Genomic DNA, 14866 nt, shown 5'->3' with positions numbered 1-14866 from the left:
GAGCTTAATGAGTGCCAATTAGTCGCTCGTCGTGCGACTATTCATCTTGCTAATTAACGACATTACCCACTTAAACGCTACGCTCGCTTCGACATAACCGCAATTCAACTTAACTTCAATTACGTAATTATTCATGAAATCAATAATTATTATAAACTTCATTAAATTTCATTAGATTTCATTAACAATTGTTTTTGTCGCATAAAAATCCATTGGATAGCATAGAAGTTATCGGAGAAATAATGCACCGTTGCTCCGCCCATTTTCACAATGCGCATGCGCATCAAAAAAATGCGTGAATTTCATTTCCTAGTTATTTCGATGTGTTTTGTTCGAGTGAAGAGTCGATTACATAATGCGCACGTTTTGCATAATTTAACGCCGCGCGCCGCATGTTTTTGCCCTGCGCGAAAATCAAAGGGAATCAAACGCGAGGGCAGGATGAGGCATCGAGAACGAAATTGCATGCGCTCGGCGTGTTTCGCTTCTTCAACGCTCATCAACTACGTGTCGTCGTGTTTTCCATGCAATGAACTCGGCTGCGACTGAGCGTTTGTGAAATTTACTATTGCAGCGTCTAGCATTACAACGTTCAACTTATTTTGTTACCGGTATCATCAATTCTTATCGCGAACTTGGGAAAATGTGTAAATTATGTATATTTCTACAATGAATAACAAACGGTATGATTTTAACCATTAAAAAATGTTTTATCAAAGAATTTTGTTGTTTGTTGTTGTAAAGAATTAATTTGTTGATGTTTTTGTTTTTGTTTTGTTGAAATTCATTGAGAATTGTAAGAGTTATTAGAGAAAAAGTAAAAAATGGCTCTGCCTATTTTATTATTACGCATGAGTGATGTAAATAAGGTTGCCTAGGTTAAAACTAAATCAATACTTGATTTTTGGTGTTTTTTATCGGATTTTAACCATTTCTTCAGTGAATCTCAAAGTTTTGTTTCTTGATATTCATGTAGGTGTAATTTGTTGATAGTTTAGCGTTTATTTTGTTAAAATTCATTGAAAATTGTACGAATTATTCGCAAAAAACTAAAAAATTGCACTAAAACACTTGATTTTTGTTATATTTTGTCGAATTCAAAGCATTTCTCCAACGAATCTCAAAGTTTTTTCTTCTTCCACATATGTAGTATTAATTTATTGATATTTTAGCGTTTATTTCATTAAAAATTAACCAAATTATCATCAAAAAACTAAAAAATTCCTCCGTAAACTATATTAATACTTATACACATTGTAAATAAGGTTGCCTAGGTTAAAACTATCGCAGTACTTGATTTTTGTTGTTTTTCATCGGATTTTAACCATTTCCTCAGTGAATCTCAAAGTTTTGTTTCATGATATTCATGTAGGTTTAATTTGTTGATAGTTTAGCGCTTATTTTGTTGAAATTTATTGAAAATTGTATGAATTATTCGCAAAAAACTAAAAAATTACAGAAAAACACTTTAGTTTTGTTGTTTTTCATCAGATTCAAAGCATTTCTCCAATGAAACATAAAGTTTTTTCTTCTTACATCGATGTAGTAATAATTTATTGATATTTTAGCGTTTATTTCATTAAAATTCATTAAAAATTGACCAAATTATCCTCAAAAAACTAAAAAATTCCTCCGCTTACTTTATTAATATTTATACACATTGTAAATAAAGTTGCCTAGATTAAAACTATTGCAACACTTGATTCTCCATGCTTTTCATCGCATTCAGCGCGTTTCTTGAGTGAATCTCACCGTTTTGTTTCGTTTTGCCCGCTTTACGACTCTCTCCGCATGTTTTCCCATAATGGGCGTTAAGTTGCGCACATGTAATAACATCTAAACACACAACAGCTTGGCAACAAAACGGATGTGCTCGCATTCTACGCGCGACGCGCAAATTCCACCATTCGCAGCATTTTCCAACATTTTACTCCCGGGTCCCCAGTGGACGTAATGTAGTACATGCTTAAATGTTTAACTGTACAATGCTCAACGCGCGCCAGCTGGATTTGCTCGTTGACGTGCGGAGGAACGATGTCAAAGATGGCAAAAAACCTCACGTAACGTGAGTTTACGCTAACGTTACATTACGCTTCTTCTTGAGACGTTCACGTTTTACGTCGCGCAGAAATGGCACAAGCTAAGCGCACTCCATAGTTACACAAAGTTACAGTTACTACAAAATCGTTTTCTTTTTGTTTCAGATGAGGATCACGCTAGCGACGACAATCCTTCTAGTCCTTAGTATAGAGGGTTCATTAGGTATGCAAACATATTTACATTCAAGTTAAACTAAGCGCTGCGCTTCGTTTTTTTTGCTGCGCATGCGCGAGAAAAATACGATTTTATGCTTTCGGTATGCAACTTTATGCACTTTTTAATTACTCCGGTTATATTAGCCTCTCGAGTCCACATAAAATATTTATCGCACCGCACCGGTCTATTCTCGCATGAATTTTAATCTTATGCTTCGAGTTACGAGCGCACGTCGTGCATAAACAGCACTTAATAAATTAATTTGCATGCGGTCGACAACGAACCCGACCTGTGACCCGCAAAGTGCAACTTGATACAAACACATACAGAGTGTTTAAAATAATTTTCTCCAAAAATAAAATAAAAATTACTGCGCATGCGCATAATAAATATTGATTAATATATTACAGGAAGAATAGCATTCGAAAAGCTAACGGATTTTGACTACCGTGGCACCACCTATTACACCGTGAAGAATTTATCGCTGTATGAATGTCAAGGCTGGTGTCGTGAAGAAGCGGATTGCCAGGCGGCGGCGTTCAGTTTCGTCCTGAATCCACTCATACCCAAACAAGAGACGTTGTGTCAGCTGCAGAATGAGACCTCTTCGAACAACCCCAGTGCGCAGCCACAACGCTCCGTCAACATGTACTACATGACTAAATTACAACTGCGATCGGAAAATGTCTGCCTGCGGCCGTGGTCCTTTGAACGCGTGCCGAATAAAATGATTCGTGGCTTAGACAACGCTTTGATTTACACTTCTACTAAGGAAGCTTGTCTGGCTGCTTGTCTTAATGAAGTAAGTGAAATTTTATGAAGAATAGTTTTTTCCGTGTTGAAATATCTTTAAAATTGAAGAAGTTAGGATGATTTTAAGTTTAGGGGAGCTCCGCCTACTTTTTTACTACGCATGCGTTAACAAGGCCAATGTTAATTTAAATTCATCATAACTTCTTTGTTTCTCAACCGATTTTTATGATTTTTTCACTGAAAATTTTATTATTTCAGCATCGATTCACCTGTAGGTCAGCAGAATATAATTACGTGACACTTCAATGTCAGCTGAGTGATGCCGATCGTCGTACAACCGGACAATTCGTGCAGTTTGTCGACGCGCAAGGCGTTGATTACTTCGAAAACTTGTGTATTAAGGGTAATCAAGCGTGCAAAGGCAATCGATTGTTCGCTACACCGAAGATAGGTGTCGCTGATGATAAAGTTGGACAATACGCTGGGTTACATTACTACACTGATAAGGAGCTGCAAGTGACCAGTGAATCAGCGTGCAGACTCGCGTGTGAGATCGAAAACGAATTTTTATGTCGTTCATTCCTCTACAAGGGGTCGCCACAAGGCTCGCAATACAACTGTCAATTATTCCACTTGGATCATAAGACACTTCCGGATGGACCTAGTACTTATTTGAATGCTGAACGTCCGTTGATTGATAATGGCGACCGGATCGGGACTTATTTTGAGAATATTTGTGAGAGTAAGTTGTAGAGTAATAAATTTTAGTAATATTTGTTTTTTTCTCGTTGAAATCCGTTGATATTTGACGGAGTTATTTGAAAAAATAGTTGTGGTCCGCTTGTTTTTATACTACACATATTGCATATGTGTATGATGAGTTGCCTACGTTAAATTACATTTTGCTCTATTTTCCGTGTTTATTAACGGATTTTCTTCGTTTTTTCAATGAAAATCATTATTTTAATGCCTTATTAATATATTTTTAGAATCTGGACCTGCTACAGGTGATAATACGCTACCTGTAGTCTTCGAAACGCAAGAAGATCCCACCTTAAACAATTTAACCCGTACTGATGCCAACTGTGATAAGACCGGCACATGTTACGATGGTAATATACTTCTTATCAAAATAATTAATAAATTTATATTAATGTGCCTCCGATTTTTACAGTTTCGGTAAACTGCAAAGACACAAAGATTGCCGTACAGGTGCGCACCAACAAGCCGTTCAACGGACGTATCTACGCGCTGGGCAGGTCGGAGACGTGCAACGTGGACGTTATCAACAGCGATCTCTTCAGATTGGACCTCACGATGAACGGCCAGGACTGCAACACGCAGTCGGTGGTAAGTACGCGCGCGCGCAGCCGCGTTATTTCCTCTCCGACCTTCGTATTCTCGTATTAACACAACGCTCGCTTTCCAGATCGGAGTCTACAGCAACACCGTCGTGCTGCAGCATCACAGCGTCGTAATGACCAAGGCGGATAAGATCTACAAGGTGAAGTGCACGTACGACATGAGCTCCAAGAACATCACTTTCGGCATGATGCCTATTAGGTAAGAAATCTGACGAAAAAACCGTTCGAATCGGATGAAAACTCGCGGAGTTATCGCGAAAATACGTAAAATTTGCTCCGCCTACTTTTCTAATGCGCATGCGCGTCAAAAATATCAATAGTATAAAATATTAATTTTTTATCTTATAAACAGAGATCCAGAGATGATCAGCATTACATCTGCACCTGAGGCGCCTCCACCAAGGATTCGTATCCTTGACAGTCGCGCACGCGAAGTGGAAACCGTCCGTATTGGAGATAAACTTACATTCAGGATTGAAATCCCCGAAGATAGTAAATATTATAACTTTTGTGCCTGAAATAAACATTTAAACATAAAAAAATTAAATTTTCAGCTCCTTATGGCATTTTTGCACGTAGTTGCGTTGCAATGGCGAAGGACTCAAAGTCTACCTTCCAGATAATCGATGATGATGGCTGTCCAGTTGATCCGACGATATTCCCCGCGTTCACACCCGACGGCAACGCTTTGCAATCCGTCTACGAGGCGTTCCGCTTCACCGAATCCTATGGTGTCATATTCCAGTGCAATGTTAAATATTGCCTAGGACCTTGTGAAGCTGTAAGTGTTTTAAAACTAATTTCATACAAACAAAATAATAAAAATGTCATTTCTAGGCTGTTTGCGAATGGGGCCGTGAATCTCTCGAGTCCTGGGGCAGGAGAAAGAGGTCCGTCAACCAAACCGAAGAAGAAAAGGAAGAAGACATGACTTTAAGTCAAGAAATCTTGGTGCTTGACTTCGGTGATGAGAAACAATCGGAATTCTTGAAGAGTGATCTCAGTGCGGATTTCAATCGAGGTATGCAACCAACCATACATATTTTTAGACATAACCTATAATTTTAAACATTTTACAGATAAAACAGTGACGATTATCGAACCATGCCCGACGAAAACTTCAGTACTAGCACTTGGAGTGACGTGTGCGTTGTTAGTACTCCTCTACATCAGCACAGTCTTCTGTTATTACATGAAGAAATGGCTCAATCCTGGTAAACATCTCGCTTAGGCAACCCAATCAACACTACAACAGCTTATACACTATAATTTAAGAAAATGCATTAATTTATCAAACATTTTTGATCTTTCTATTGAGTTGCAACGTTACAACTGCAAACAACTCGATGAGAGACATCAAAAGTCAATATTATCAACTCCATAATTAATTTATGTACGCGCAAACAAATGTAACTTGTAATAATTAAGTATAAGTTTCGGGTCGGTGGCTGGTGATCTCTCAAGCGTTAATTTTTTAAACGAAACAAATCGGTGGTGGGACTGCGCTTTTCCTCTTCGAATGTATCAATTTCTTACGCTTACAAGCCGTACTTGTAATCGTAAGAAACATTTTTTTTATATAGAATTTAATATTTATACGCAGACGGTATTTATATTTATTTGTGTGCAAGTTGAAATTTAATTTTTGTATATATTTAGCTATTTCGGCGCTCGACGAGACACATTTCAACACAATAAAATTAATATTTTAATTAAAAATGCGACGTTTTAATTGTCTTCAGCGATGTTTAACCTCTGCTGAGTTAAAATAGCAACGTCTACCATCACTTCAGGAGTGAGTAAATCAACCACAGCGTATTTTAAGCTCTCTTCAAAAGCATAGAGAATACTTGAATCGTAAAGCATCATTTTGCTTTGTGCGAGAGCCAAAATACAGTTGCGAATGCGCGCGATTGTTTCACGCTCACCCCGTGATACAACTTGATCTAGATTTTGTATAAACCCACCCACATTGTCCTCCTCTTGGTTTACAAGAGGAGAAATCCAAATGAAACCATTGTTGCCCAGGATTATGCTCACGCCGATCGGGAGGTTGTGAAAACGTGTTTTGCTGCGTTTTATCAACGCTGGGAAGACTTTTATCAACACACCCTGTGATAACTGTAAGTAATACATAATAATACCCTTGATTGATGTGTTTTTGTTGTTTTACCTTGCCGTACTTTAAACTTCTTGTGTGTAATGAAAGTGAACCATCTGCGAAGACATTTTGGACTTCTGCACTGATTAAATCACCTTCTTGTAAATATTTGCGCATCATATGCTCATCTTCCGCTGATCTACGCCGCTGGTGATTTATATTTTCATTTTTTAAGTTATTTTAAAGTAAAAATTAAGTTTTGCGCTTAAAATATTGTTTTTTGACTTACAAGTTCACCTCCTGGTAGATTTACTGATGATAAAAGGAGAATTGAGTCTAGACGTGAGTTTGTTTCGACTTTCCAGCGTTTTTGTTGTACTTCTGTGATTCTACCTACAATTACATCTCCAATTTCTCCATTGTATCGGCTTTTTAGTGGTTTTACTGATATTAACTTGTTTACTTCTTCTTTTAGACCTGCTACTGATGATTTGAGACATCCATCGGCTTCGTAGGTACCATGTCCTCTAAAATATATAACATTTGTTAATAATTTAATTAATATTTTTTGTTAATAATTACTTCATAAGTTCATTTTGTTCAGTGACGACTTCTCCAGGTGTAAAAATGCGTGGAATGCGGTGATTTGATGAGATTGAGGGATTTACACGGTCGCTGGCTAAATAAATATGAATTTTCTTCACTTTTGCTTCTGTTTTCGACATTTTTAGAGGGAAATTCAGCGATTTCTGCAAGTTTTTCAAACGTGTTTGGGTAGGTAGGTTATGTATTTCGCAGGGAGTTTTCAGTTGGTATTACTGTGCGCGTTACTGGACAGAAATGCATTCATAACTTTTGTATTTTTTAATTAATTAACAAATTCCTGAGCTAGAAGGGTAAGTTATTCTTGAAACATATTAAATATATAATTAGTTTTATTGTTATTGTATAATTTGAAGCTAAAAGTGCGGTTTAACTCAGTTTAAACTCAAACTTTTACTAAATACAACTCTCGAATTATTTTATGTTGCGCTTTAGTGATTTGCGCTCAATTTAATTGCGTTTCAATCGATTTCTATTGGAGTCATCGTTACAAATTATTTAAATAAGTAACAATACATCATTTCTCATTAAATGACACAATATTTTGTCATATATTACATATTCTTCTATTTTTAACGAATTTTAACAATTTTAACGGTTTTTAACGGTCCAAACCTCAAAGTAATGATTTTTGGCGCCAGAAACTAGTCATAGTATAAAACGTGATTAAGTGCACATAAAAACTTAAAATGTCTCTTAAACGCGGAGCTCTAATTGTTCTCGAGGGTGTTGATCGTTCGGGAAAGTCAACACAATGCCGCAAACTAGTCGAATCTCTCAAAAGAAAGAATCAATCAGCTGAACTCTTTGTGTATCCGGATCGTAGCACCCTCACAGGGCAACTCATCAGTAAATATCTAAGTGATAAAGATTGTAAACTGCATGATAAAGCAATCCACCTCTTATTCTCCGCAAATCGCTGGGAAAACGCCGATAAAATGACCAAAATGCTGCATGATGGTGTCACACTCATAGTTGATCGCTATTCTTATTCAGGAATTGCTTACTCATCAATTAAACCAGGTAAGTAAAGATAAAATACACCAATATTATACTTTTTAATGACACAATGAGTTATTTTTCAGGTATGGATCTTGAATGGTGTAAAACACAAGAGATTGGCTTGCCAAAACCAGACGCTGTGTTTCTACTAACTTTGAATGAGGTTGAGATGAATAACAGGCCTGGTTTTGGCGATGAGAGGTATGAGAAGGAGAGCATCCAGAAGCAGGTCCTGGATGTCTTTCATCAGCTGTTGGATGCTTCCTGGGAGACTGTTGATGCTTCGGGAAGCATTGATGATGTGCACGATAAGTTAATGAGGAGGATTCTTAATGTTATTGATAAAGTGGGGAGTAAAAAACTGCAGACTCTTAAATTTAAGGAGCAGAATATAGAAAACAGTCCAATAATTGCTAATGGCACGCATTAATTGCTTAATTAGGTTTAAATTTTGATATTTTTGTGATTTTATGAAGATTTCTGGAAATAATCTGATGTATTTATACTGTGGTCATATAATAGGTCTTTTAATGTATCTATATAGTCACTGAACACTTTAAATTAGGATATTTAGGGAGAAATCGTCGATTTTTATAAGGTTTTAGTTGATTTTAAGATACTGCAGCTATTTGATTACTAAATATGTGTAAATTGTTAATAATAACTACATTATAATGTTGTACTAATATAAAACTTTAGTTGGGCTATTGTTTGTCTTTAATTTTATATAGTTTACATGTTTTGTCCTACTGTTAATAACAAATTAAGTGAATTAATCTATAATAAAAGGTAATTTAGTATAGGTATTGCCATCTTGTGGCGTGTTTCTGAACTAGTCTCTAACCTTGGTCAAAGTTCTAAACTTTGGCGATAAATGGCGCTACGAGTATCAAAAATAAGTTAAAATTTTATTTTCAAGATTTCAAAATTTAAATTTTAATTCCTGCTCTTTTACGCGTAAATTTTAATTTAATCAAGTCATAATCTACTTAATTAACGTCCGCAAAATTGAATAGCATGATTGGTCATCCGGTCAAACGACAATTAACGCAATTAATCATCGTTCCCTTCATCGACTTCATCGAGTACGAGATTCGACTATGCGCGGTAAAAAATGGAAAATTAATTGACACGCGTGAGGAGCGCAAAAAAATTGCCGGATGTGATTGAATCAATACGGGTCGGGCGGACAGAGATCGCCGGATTGCCCGAATTCAGTGCTTGCGTAAAGCACTCGCGTTAAATTAATGAAGCGATCTGATCGTGAATTTCTATTGTCACGAGTCAATATTGCCTCGGCCCGAACCGCCGAACGTGCCGTACGGGGAGTTTGACCGATTGCAACGAGACGATTAATTATCCAAAGCGAACCACCAATCGAATTTCAATGTGCGACACTAAGTGTTGCAACAAAATGTCGTTTCATGTAATTTTACGCCATCTAGCGCTAGTTTTTGTTTGTTGAAGTTGTGGAATGTGTGTTTAGCACGTTGAAAAGCTTTTGTCAGGCGCTGTCAACACCAACGGCGGATATTAATCGTTTTCGGTGCAAACTTCACGTCGTGGTCATGTTTTCCATGGCGTAACGAAGAAAATTTGCAAATTGTCGCTTGTAAACGTTTAATTAATGTCTAGTAAGATGCTAGTATCATAATTATTTGTGTTTTGAAAAAACCTAACCAATTTTTCCGTCCGTTGACACTCGATTATAATTTTAGGTTAAGTCAGGTTATGTTTGTGTCGTCGTTTGACTCCGGAATTAATTACGCGCCGCGACAATAAGCACCATCGTTTTATCAACGTCAAACACTCGCGCGGCGAGCTATAACACCCGGAAAAAACCGCAGTGAATGAAAATTTATGATCGAGGCGCGCGAATATTAATTCATCTTTTAATTTATCTTACAACCCCAAGTCTGTGCACTTGAGAAACAAAGGCTTGTGTTGTGTGCGCGCGGTGTTTTTGTTCGCGTGTTCAAGTTTTTATTGATGAAAGAAATCAAAGAAAACCAAGCGCGCGCGGCGTGCGCTGCAAAAGTCGAGACGCACTTGATTAAGTGCCACTTATTTCCTTATTCCATTTTCTAGTTCTCTCTTTCGGGTACTCATCTTGTTTTGCGCGCTTGGGCGCTGGTCTATGCCTTCCCATTGGCGGTTTTTGCACGTTTCAGGTTGCGCTTCAAATGTTTCATGTTTATTGAAGTTGTTAAGTTGTTCGGCGCAACTTTTTCGCGCCGAGGGTGTTTTTATTCATTAACTTGAACGGTCTTTGTGTGTGAATTATTGAAAACGCGCGTTGGAGTAAAAACAAGTTAGGCAACCATATATACACTAATATCCTATTCATTCTTTTTATGTGAATGATTGAAAGCGTGTGGTGTAAGTTAGGCAACCAAATACACACTAAATTTTATAGAGTGCACGCGTATAATGTGATTAAAAGTCTAATTGTTTTAAAAATAATGTTTTATGCATTTCAATCATAATTATCCTGGGTTTGGGCGGGCAAAGTCGATTATGGTTCATTAGCAAAGTGAAACCGTTGCAGTGTTGATGCACTGTATTCAATGTGTTAGTGTTATTCATTTTCTTTTCTCCTGTGTGATGCGATGAAAATGGCTCGGCTTTTAAAACGATTAAAAACTTGACGTAATTCGTTTCGTTCCAGTACTCTTAGCGAAAAATATGCACTTTGATGCATTCGTTGCAATTACAGCTCATTTAGAAGTTTAATGATAAAAAGGCGTTTGTCAAATAAACAAATAAAGTGATTCTGCATATTTATCAACGGCTTTCAGGGGCGGCGCGTGGGTTGTGCATGTTTTAGAGGGGCGCGAATGCGAATTTAAAAATTTAGCGCCGAAAACGACGCGCCGCGTATGAATATCAAAACTAGGCATGAAGAACTGAGAAGGCGACGCAGACATCTCGCCGCATCTATTATTAACTGCATGCTAAAAATTTCATATCGCAATAAGTACCCACTTTAGCCACGGTGCGTCCGTAATTCTTCACACGCATTTTATGCACACTGTGTAAAAGTATTGATGTAATTGATATTAACGCAATTTAATTAAAATTTTTAATATTTATTTTTTACTTTGAGGGTAATATCTGGCTGTCTTAAGGGTTGTGGCGTACACTATTGGAAAGACAAACTATTTCATTATAAAATAGTGATGGAATAAGGCCAAAACTCCTGCTAGTTTGCGAGGTAAGACCTTTTTTTCCATCAAAAAAACATGCAAAATTAGCTCTTGCCCATTTTTTCTTATGAATTAAATTTCATCTCTTAGATTTAACTAGCTTATTTAATAGAGAATTTTTCGTAGATTAAGACCCTGCGATTCGTTCCTTTCTATCTCTTCTAGTTTACGAGATATTCGCGATTGAAAAAAATCGTCAAAAATTGAAAAATGTCACTTTTTAGTACTTTCAGTCGCGTTTTTTGACCTTTTACTGTTGGAAATATATTTATTTTATATTTTTATCTGATAGAGAATTTTCCAATCTATCATAATCAGCAATTCGTTGCTTGCTATCGCTTTTAGTTAAGGAGATATGAATTATTGAAAATCGTCGAAAAAAAGTATCAAGCACCCCCCCTTGACAATTTTTTCTTAAGAATGAAAATTTCATCTCTTAGATTTCCGTTTTAACTAGCCTATCTTATAGAAAATAGTTCGTAAATTAAGACGCTGCGATCGGATCTTAATTATCTCTTTTAGTTTACGAGATATTCGCGATTGAAAAAAATCATCAAAAATTGAAAAATGTCACTTTTTAGTACTTTCAGTCGCGTTTTTTGACCTTTTACTGTTGGAAATATAATTATTTTATATTTTTATCTGATAGAGAATTTTTCAATCTATCATAATCAGCAATTCGTTGCTTGCTATCGCTTTTAGTTAAGGAGATATGAATTATTGAAAATCGTCGAAAAAAAGTATCAAGCACCCCCCCTTGACAATTTTTTCTTAAGAATGAAAATTTTATCTCTTAGATTTCCGTTTTAACTAGCCTATCTTATAGAAAATAGTTCGTAGATTAAGACGCTGCGATCGGATCTTAATTATCTCTTTTAGTTTACGAGATATTCGCGATTGAAAAAAATGTCCATTTTTCCTTTTGAATTATTCTTTTAGGTGGTATTGTTACCCCGCTGTTCGTCTTCAGATATTTGGTATCACGATATTGATTCGTTTTCTGAAAATAACATCCTGTTTTATACCTAATGCGACTGCCCTTAAAACTGTTTGGAACTTCTTCAAATACGCCATCAAAAGATCATAATACGAATTTCTAATATTAATTTTTGTTACAGTTATGGTTTGACATTCAATCGACTGACTCCTATGATGGATCCACTCTCGATGTATGTGAATAATCCTTCATGATTTGAGACAGCTTCCTGAACCCTGAAATAATGAGGAGCAGGGGACGGGGACCTGGATGGCGGAGGGTCCTTTCAAACCTGTCTACGAATATGTCCAGTTGAACATGAATTGTATGAAGACGTGCCACATCTCTGTGAATAAATGGCTAATAGTCCACTCCACACTTGATAATTTTCATTAGTTGTTGCTTATTTAGATTTGTAAAATGTAGGCATTGTTTCTTACGTATAAGGATAATTAATTGTTATTACTTGAAGTGATGATTTATTTGTTCGGTTGTTAATATATTTGATATTATGAATGACAACATTTGATTAATTTATTATTTAAAATGTTACCTTTTCTGTCAATTACAGGAATAAAAATAAAAGAAACTAAACTTGTATTAACTTCTCTTTAGAATCATTATTGACAAAAAACAGATTCTAACCTAACTCTTAAAATTATTTTTTGGTCGAAGAACAGGGCCGCACTATTTACATAAAATATTTTTGCTCCAAGAACAGGGTCGCACTTATTTCGAAGAATTATTTCGGGTCGAAATAAATAAAAATTTTCAATTGCAATTTTTTTCGGTAACTATAAGGGCTAGCATAAATCGGGTTTCAGATCTTGAATACCTGAAGGATTCTCTATCTAATATTTATTTAACATTTTTTTAACTTTAACAATTTGGGCCTTATTCTTAATTTTTTATTAAAAATGTAAATAAGGCCAAAACGGTCGATGAAATCTTACGTAGATAATTGATATAAAATTAAGTTATCTATTAAAATCCGAAATCAGAATTCAAAAATTCCAATTATTACAAAAGTAGCATTTGCTGAAATAAAAGATTTCATCATAAAAAAGACAAAACATTTCTCTTTTTTATGTCGAATGCAGTTTTCAATAAAAAGGGCCAATAGGGCCCAAACGGTTAACGTTAGCTAAAATAGTTACTTAAATAATCGATGTAGAATTAAATTGTCTATCAGAATCCGAAATCAGAATTTCAAAATTCCAACTTTTAATTTTCAACATAAAAAAGAGAAATCTTTTGCCTTTTTTATAACAAAATCTTTTCCTTAAAAATTTTTTGTGCCATTTTTATCATTTTTTGATAAGGATGCCATCTTGTACAGAATTTTTCAAGGATCAAGAATATGCAGTTCTTTTTTTTCTAGTCCTTTTAGTTGTCGAGATAATTGCGATTTAATCATCTAATTAGGAATGTTGAAAATTAAAAATCGGAATTTTTAAATTCTGTTTTCGGTTTATGATAGACAATTTAATTCTACATCGATTATTTTAGTAGGTTTTTTTGCGTTCATTAACCGTTTAGGCCCTATTTGCAATTTTATTAAAACACGTGTGTTCCGTCGGAATAGTCTAATTTAGTAGTATTTAAAATGTTAATTATCTCGACAACTAAAAGGGCTAGAAAGAAAAAAGCTTCATATTCATGATCCTTGAAAAATTCTGCACAAGATGGCATTATTATTGAAAAATGTTAAAAATGGCACAAAAAATTTTTAACGAAAAGATTTTGTTATAAAAAAGGCAAAAGATTTCTCTTTTTTAAGTTCAAAATTAAACGTTGGAATTTTTCAATTCTGATTTCAGTTTCGAATAGGTTATACAATTCTAGATCGATTATTTAAATAAAAATTTTGTCTAATATCAATCGTTTAGGCCCTATTTTCGTTTTTAATCAAAAAATTGTATTTGTCAGAACCTACATATGTTTTGATGCGAAGTTCAACTATTTCATTAAAATTGCAAATAGGGCTTAAACGGTCAATGATATCAAAAAATGTTACTTAAATATTCGATGTAAAATTAAAAGATTTATCATAGTCCAAAAACTGAATTTGAAAATTCCAACTTTTAGTGTCGACATAAAAAAGAGAAATCTTTTGCCTTTTTTATGACGAAATCTTTATTCACGAAATACGACTTTTGAAATAATAGGAATTTTGGAATTCTGTTTTCGGATTTTGAAAGTAGATTTAATTCTGAATCAGAATCAATTAACTCAATTTCATATTAAGGCCCTATTGGCCTGCAAATGTGATAAACAAAATTATTAATGAAGTCAACACGACGACACCAGTGTTTTAACTAACATTGCAAATAGGGCCTAAACGGTCGCTGTTATCAAAAAAATTTACTTAAATAATCGACGTAAAATTAAATTAGCTATCAGAATCCGAAAACAAAATTTCAAAATTCCAACTTTTAATTTTCAACATAAAAAAGAGAAATCTTTTGCCTTTTTTATAACAAAATCTTTTCGTTAAAATTTTTTGTGCCATTTTCAACAATTTTCAATAAGGATGCTATCTTGTAGAGAATTTTTCAAGGATCAAGAATATGTAGTTCTTTATTTTCTAGCTCTTTTAGTTGTT

The 14866-nt window shown here is 35.1% G+C and overlaps 3 protein-coding genes and 1 long non-coding RNA gene across 5 annotated transcripts in view; 3 read left to right on the top strand and 1 right to left on the bottom strand.

The window, feature by feature from the left end:
- Window positions 1-6092, top strand: part of tyn (trynity) — a 34369-nt gene extending 28277 nt beyond the window's left edge. Inside the window, exons 1-11 of one of the 2 annotated variants that reach the window (XM_065313612.1) lie at window positions 2002-2065; window positions 2205-2262; window positions 2667-3058; window positions 3268-3751; window positions 3999-4121; window positions 4184-4359; window positions 4439-4572; window positions 4726-4865; window positions 4928-5154; window positions 5211-5394; window positions 5453-6092. In XM_065313612.1, the coding sequence (XP_065169684.1) occupies window positions 2205-2262; window positions 2667-3058; window positions 3268-3751; window positions 3999-4121; window positions 4184-4359; window positions 4439-4572; window positions 4726-4865; window positions 4928-5154; window positions 5211-5394; window positions 5453-5604 (2070 nt within the window). In that variant the 5' untranslated portion in view covers window positions 2002-2065 and the 3' untranslated portion in view covers window positions 5605-6092. Of the gene's footprint in view, window positions 1-2001; window positions 2066-2204; window positions 2263-2666; window positions 3059-3267; window positions 3752-3998; window positions 4122-4183; window positions 4360-4438; window positions 4573-4725; window positions 4866-4927; window positions 5155-5210; window positions 5395-5452 lie in introns of those variants that run through there. The other variant, XM_065313611.1, reaches the window with a different exon arrangement.
- Window positions 6005-7279, bottom strand: Rrp4 (exosome complex component Rrp4). Its single transcript, XM_065313613.1, has 4 exons — window positions 7057-7279; window positions 6764-7001; window positions 6547-6681; window positions 6005-6494 (listed from the first exon to the last, which is right to left on the bottom strand). Exons 1-4 carry the CDS (start codon window positions 7197-7199, stop codon window positions 6102-6104), a joined length of 909 nt encoding a protein of 302 aa, XP_065169685.1. The 5' UTR covers window positions 7200-7279; the 3' UTR covers window positions 6005-6101.
- Window positions 7280-7516: 237 nt separating this feature from the next.
- Window positions 7517-8786, top strand: LOC135800389 (thymidylate kinase). The gene is made up of 2 exons (XM_065313614.1): window positions 7517-8100; window positions 8163-8786. The coding sequence occupies exons 1-2, from the start codon at window positions 7767-7769 to the stop codon at window positions 8507-8509; spliced, it is 681 nt and encodes a 226-aa protein (XP_065169686.1). The 5' UTR covers window positions 7517-7766; the 3' UTR covers window positions 8510-8786.
- A 1479-nt stretch (window positions 8787-10265) lies between these two features.
- Window positions 10266-12783, top strand: LOC135800390 (uncharacterized). The gene is made up of 2 exons (XR_010550145.1): window positions 10266-11293; window positions 12404-12783. It is a non-coding gene; the product is annotated as an uncharacterized lncRNA (long non-coding RNA).
- The last annotated feature ends 2083 nt before the right edge of the window (window positions 12784-14866 follow it).

This window comes from Atheta coriaria, unplaced genomic scaffold (genome assembly GCF_025399875.1).
Source record: "Atheta coriaria isolate IRGN ID8LTWV9N9 unplaced genomic scaffold, Caltech_Dcor_3.1 hic_scaffold_10_pilon, whole genome shotgun sequence".
Taxonomy (NCBI): Eukaryota; Metazoa; Arthropoda; class Insecta; order Coleoptera; family Staphylinidae; genus Dalotia; species Dalotia coriaria.
The sequence above is the reverse complement of the archived record's forward strand: the minus strand, read 5'-3'. Positions and strand labels throughout refer to the sequence as shown.

What these genes read in the sequence shown, in the direction of transcription:
- Rrp4 (XM_065313613.1), bottom strand. Translation starts at nt 7,199, where the DNA reads ATGTCGAAAACAGAAGCAAAAGTGAAGAAAATTCATATTTATTTAGCC. An exon ending in ATCTACCAGGAGGTGAACTT is followed by an intron (nt 6,682 to 6,763) that starts GTAAGTCAAAAA and finishes ATAAATCACCAG; the next exon opens with CGGCGTAGATCAGCGGAAGA. An exon ending in GAAGTTTAAAGTACGGCAAG is followed by an intron (nt 6,495 to 6,546) that starts GTAAAACAACAA and finishes TATTACTTACAG; the next exon opens with TTATCACAGGGTGTGTTGAT.
- LOC135800389 (XM_065313614.1), top strand. Translation starts at nt 7,767, where the DNA reads ATGTCTCTTAAACGCGGAGCTCTAATTGTTCTCGAGGGTGTTGATCGT. An exon ending in TTACTCATCAATTAAACCAG is followed by an intron (nt 8,101 to 8,162) that starts GTAAGTAAAGAT and finishes GTTATTTTTCAG; the next exon opens with GTATGGATCTTGAATGGTGT.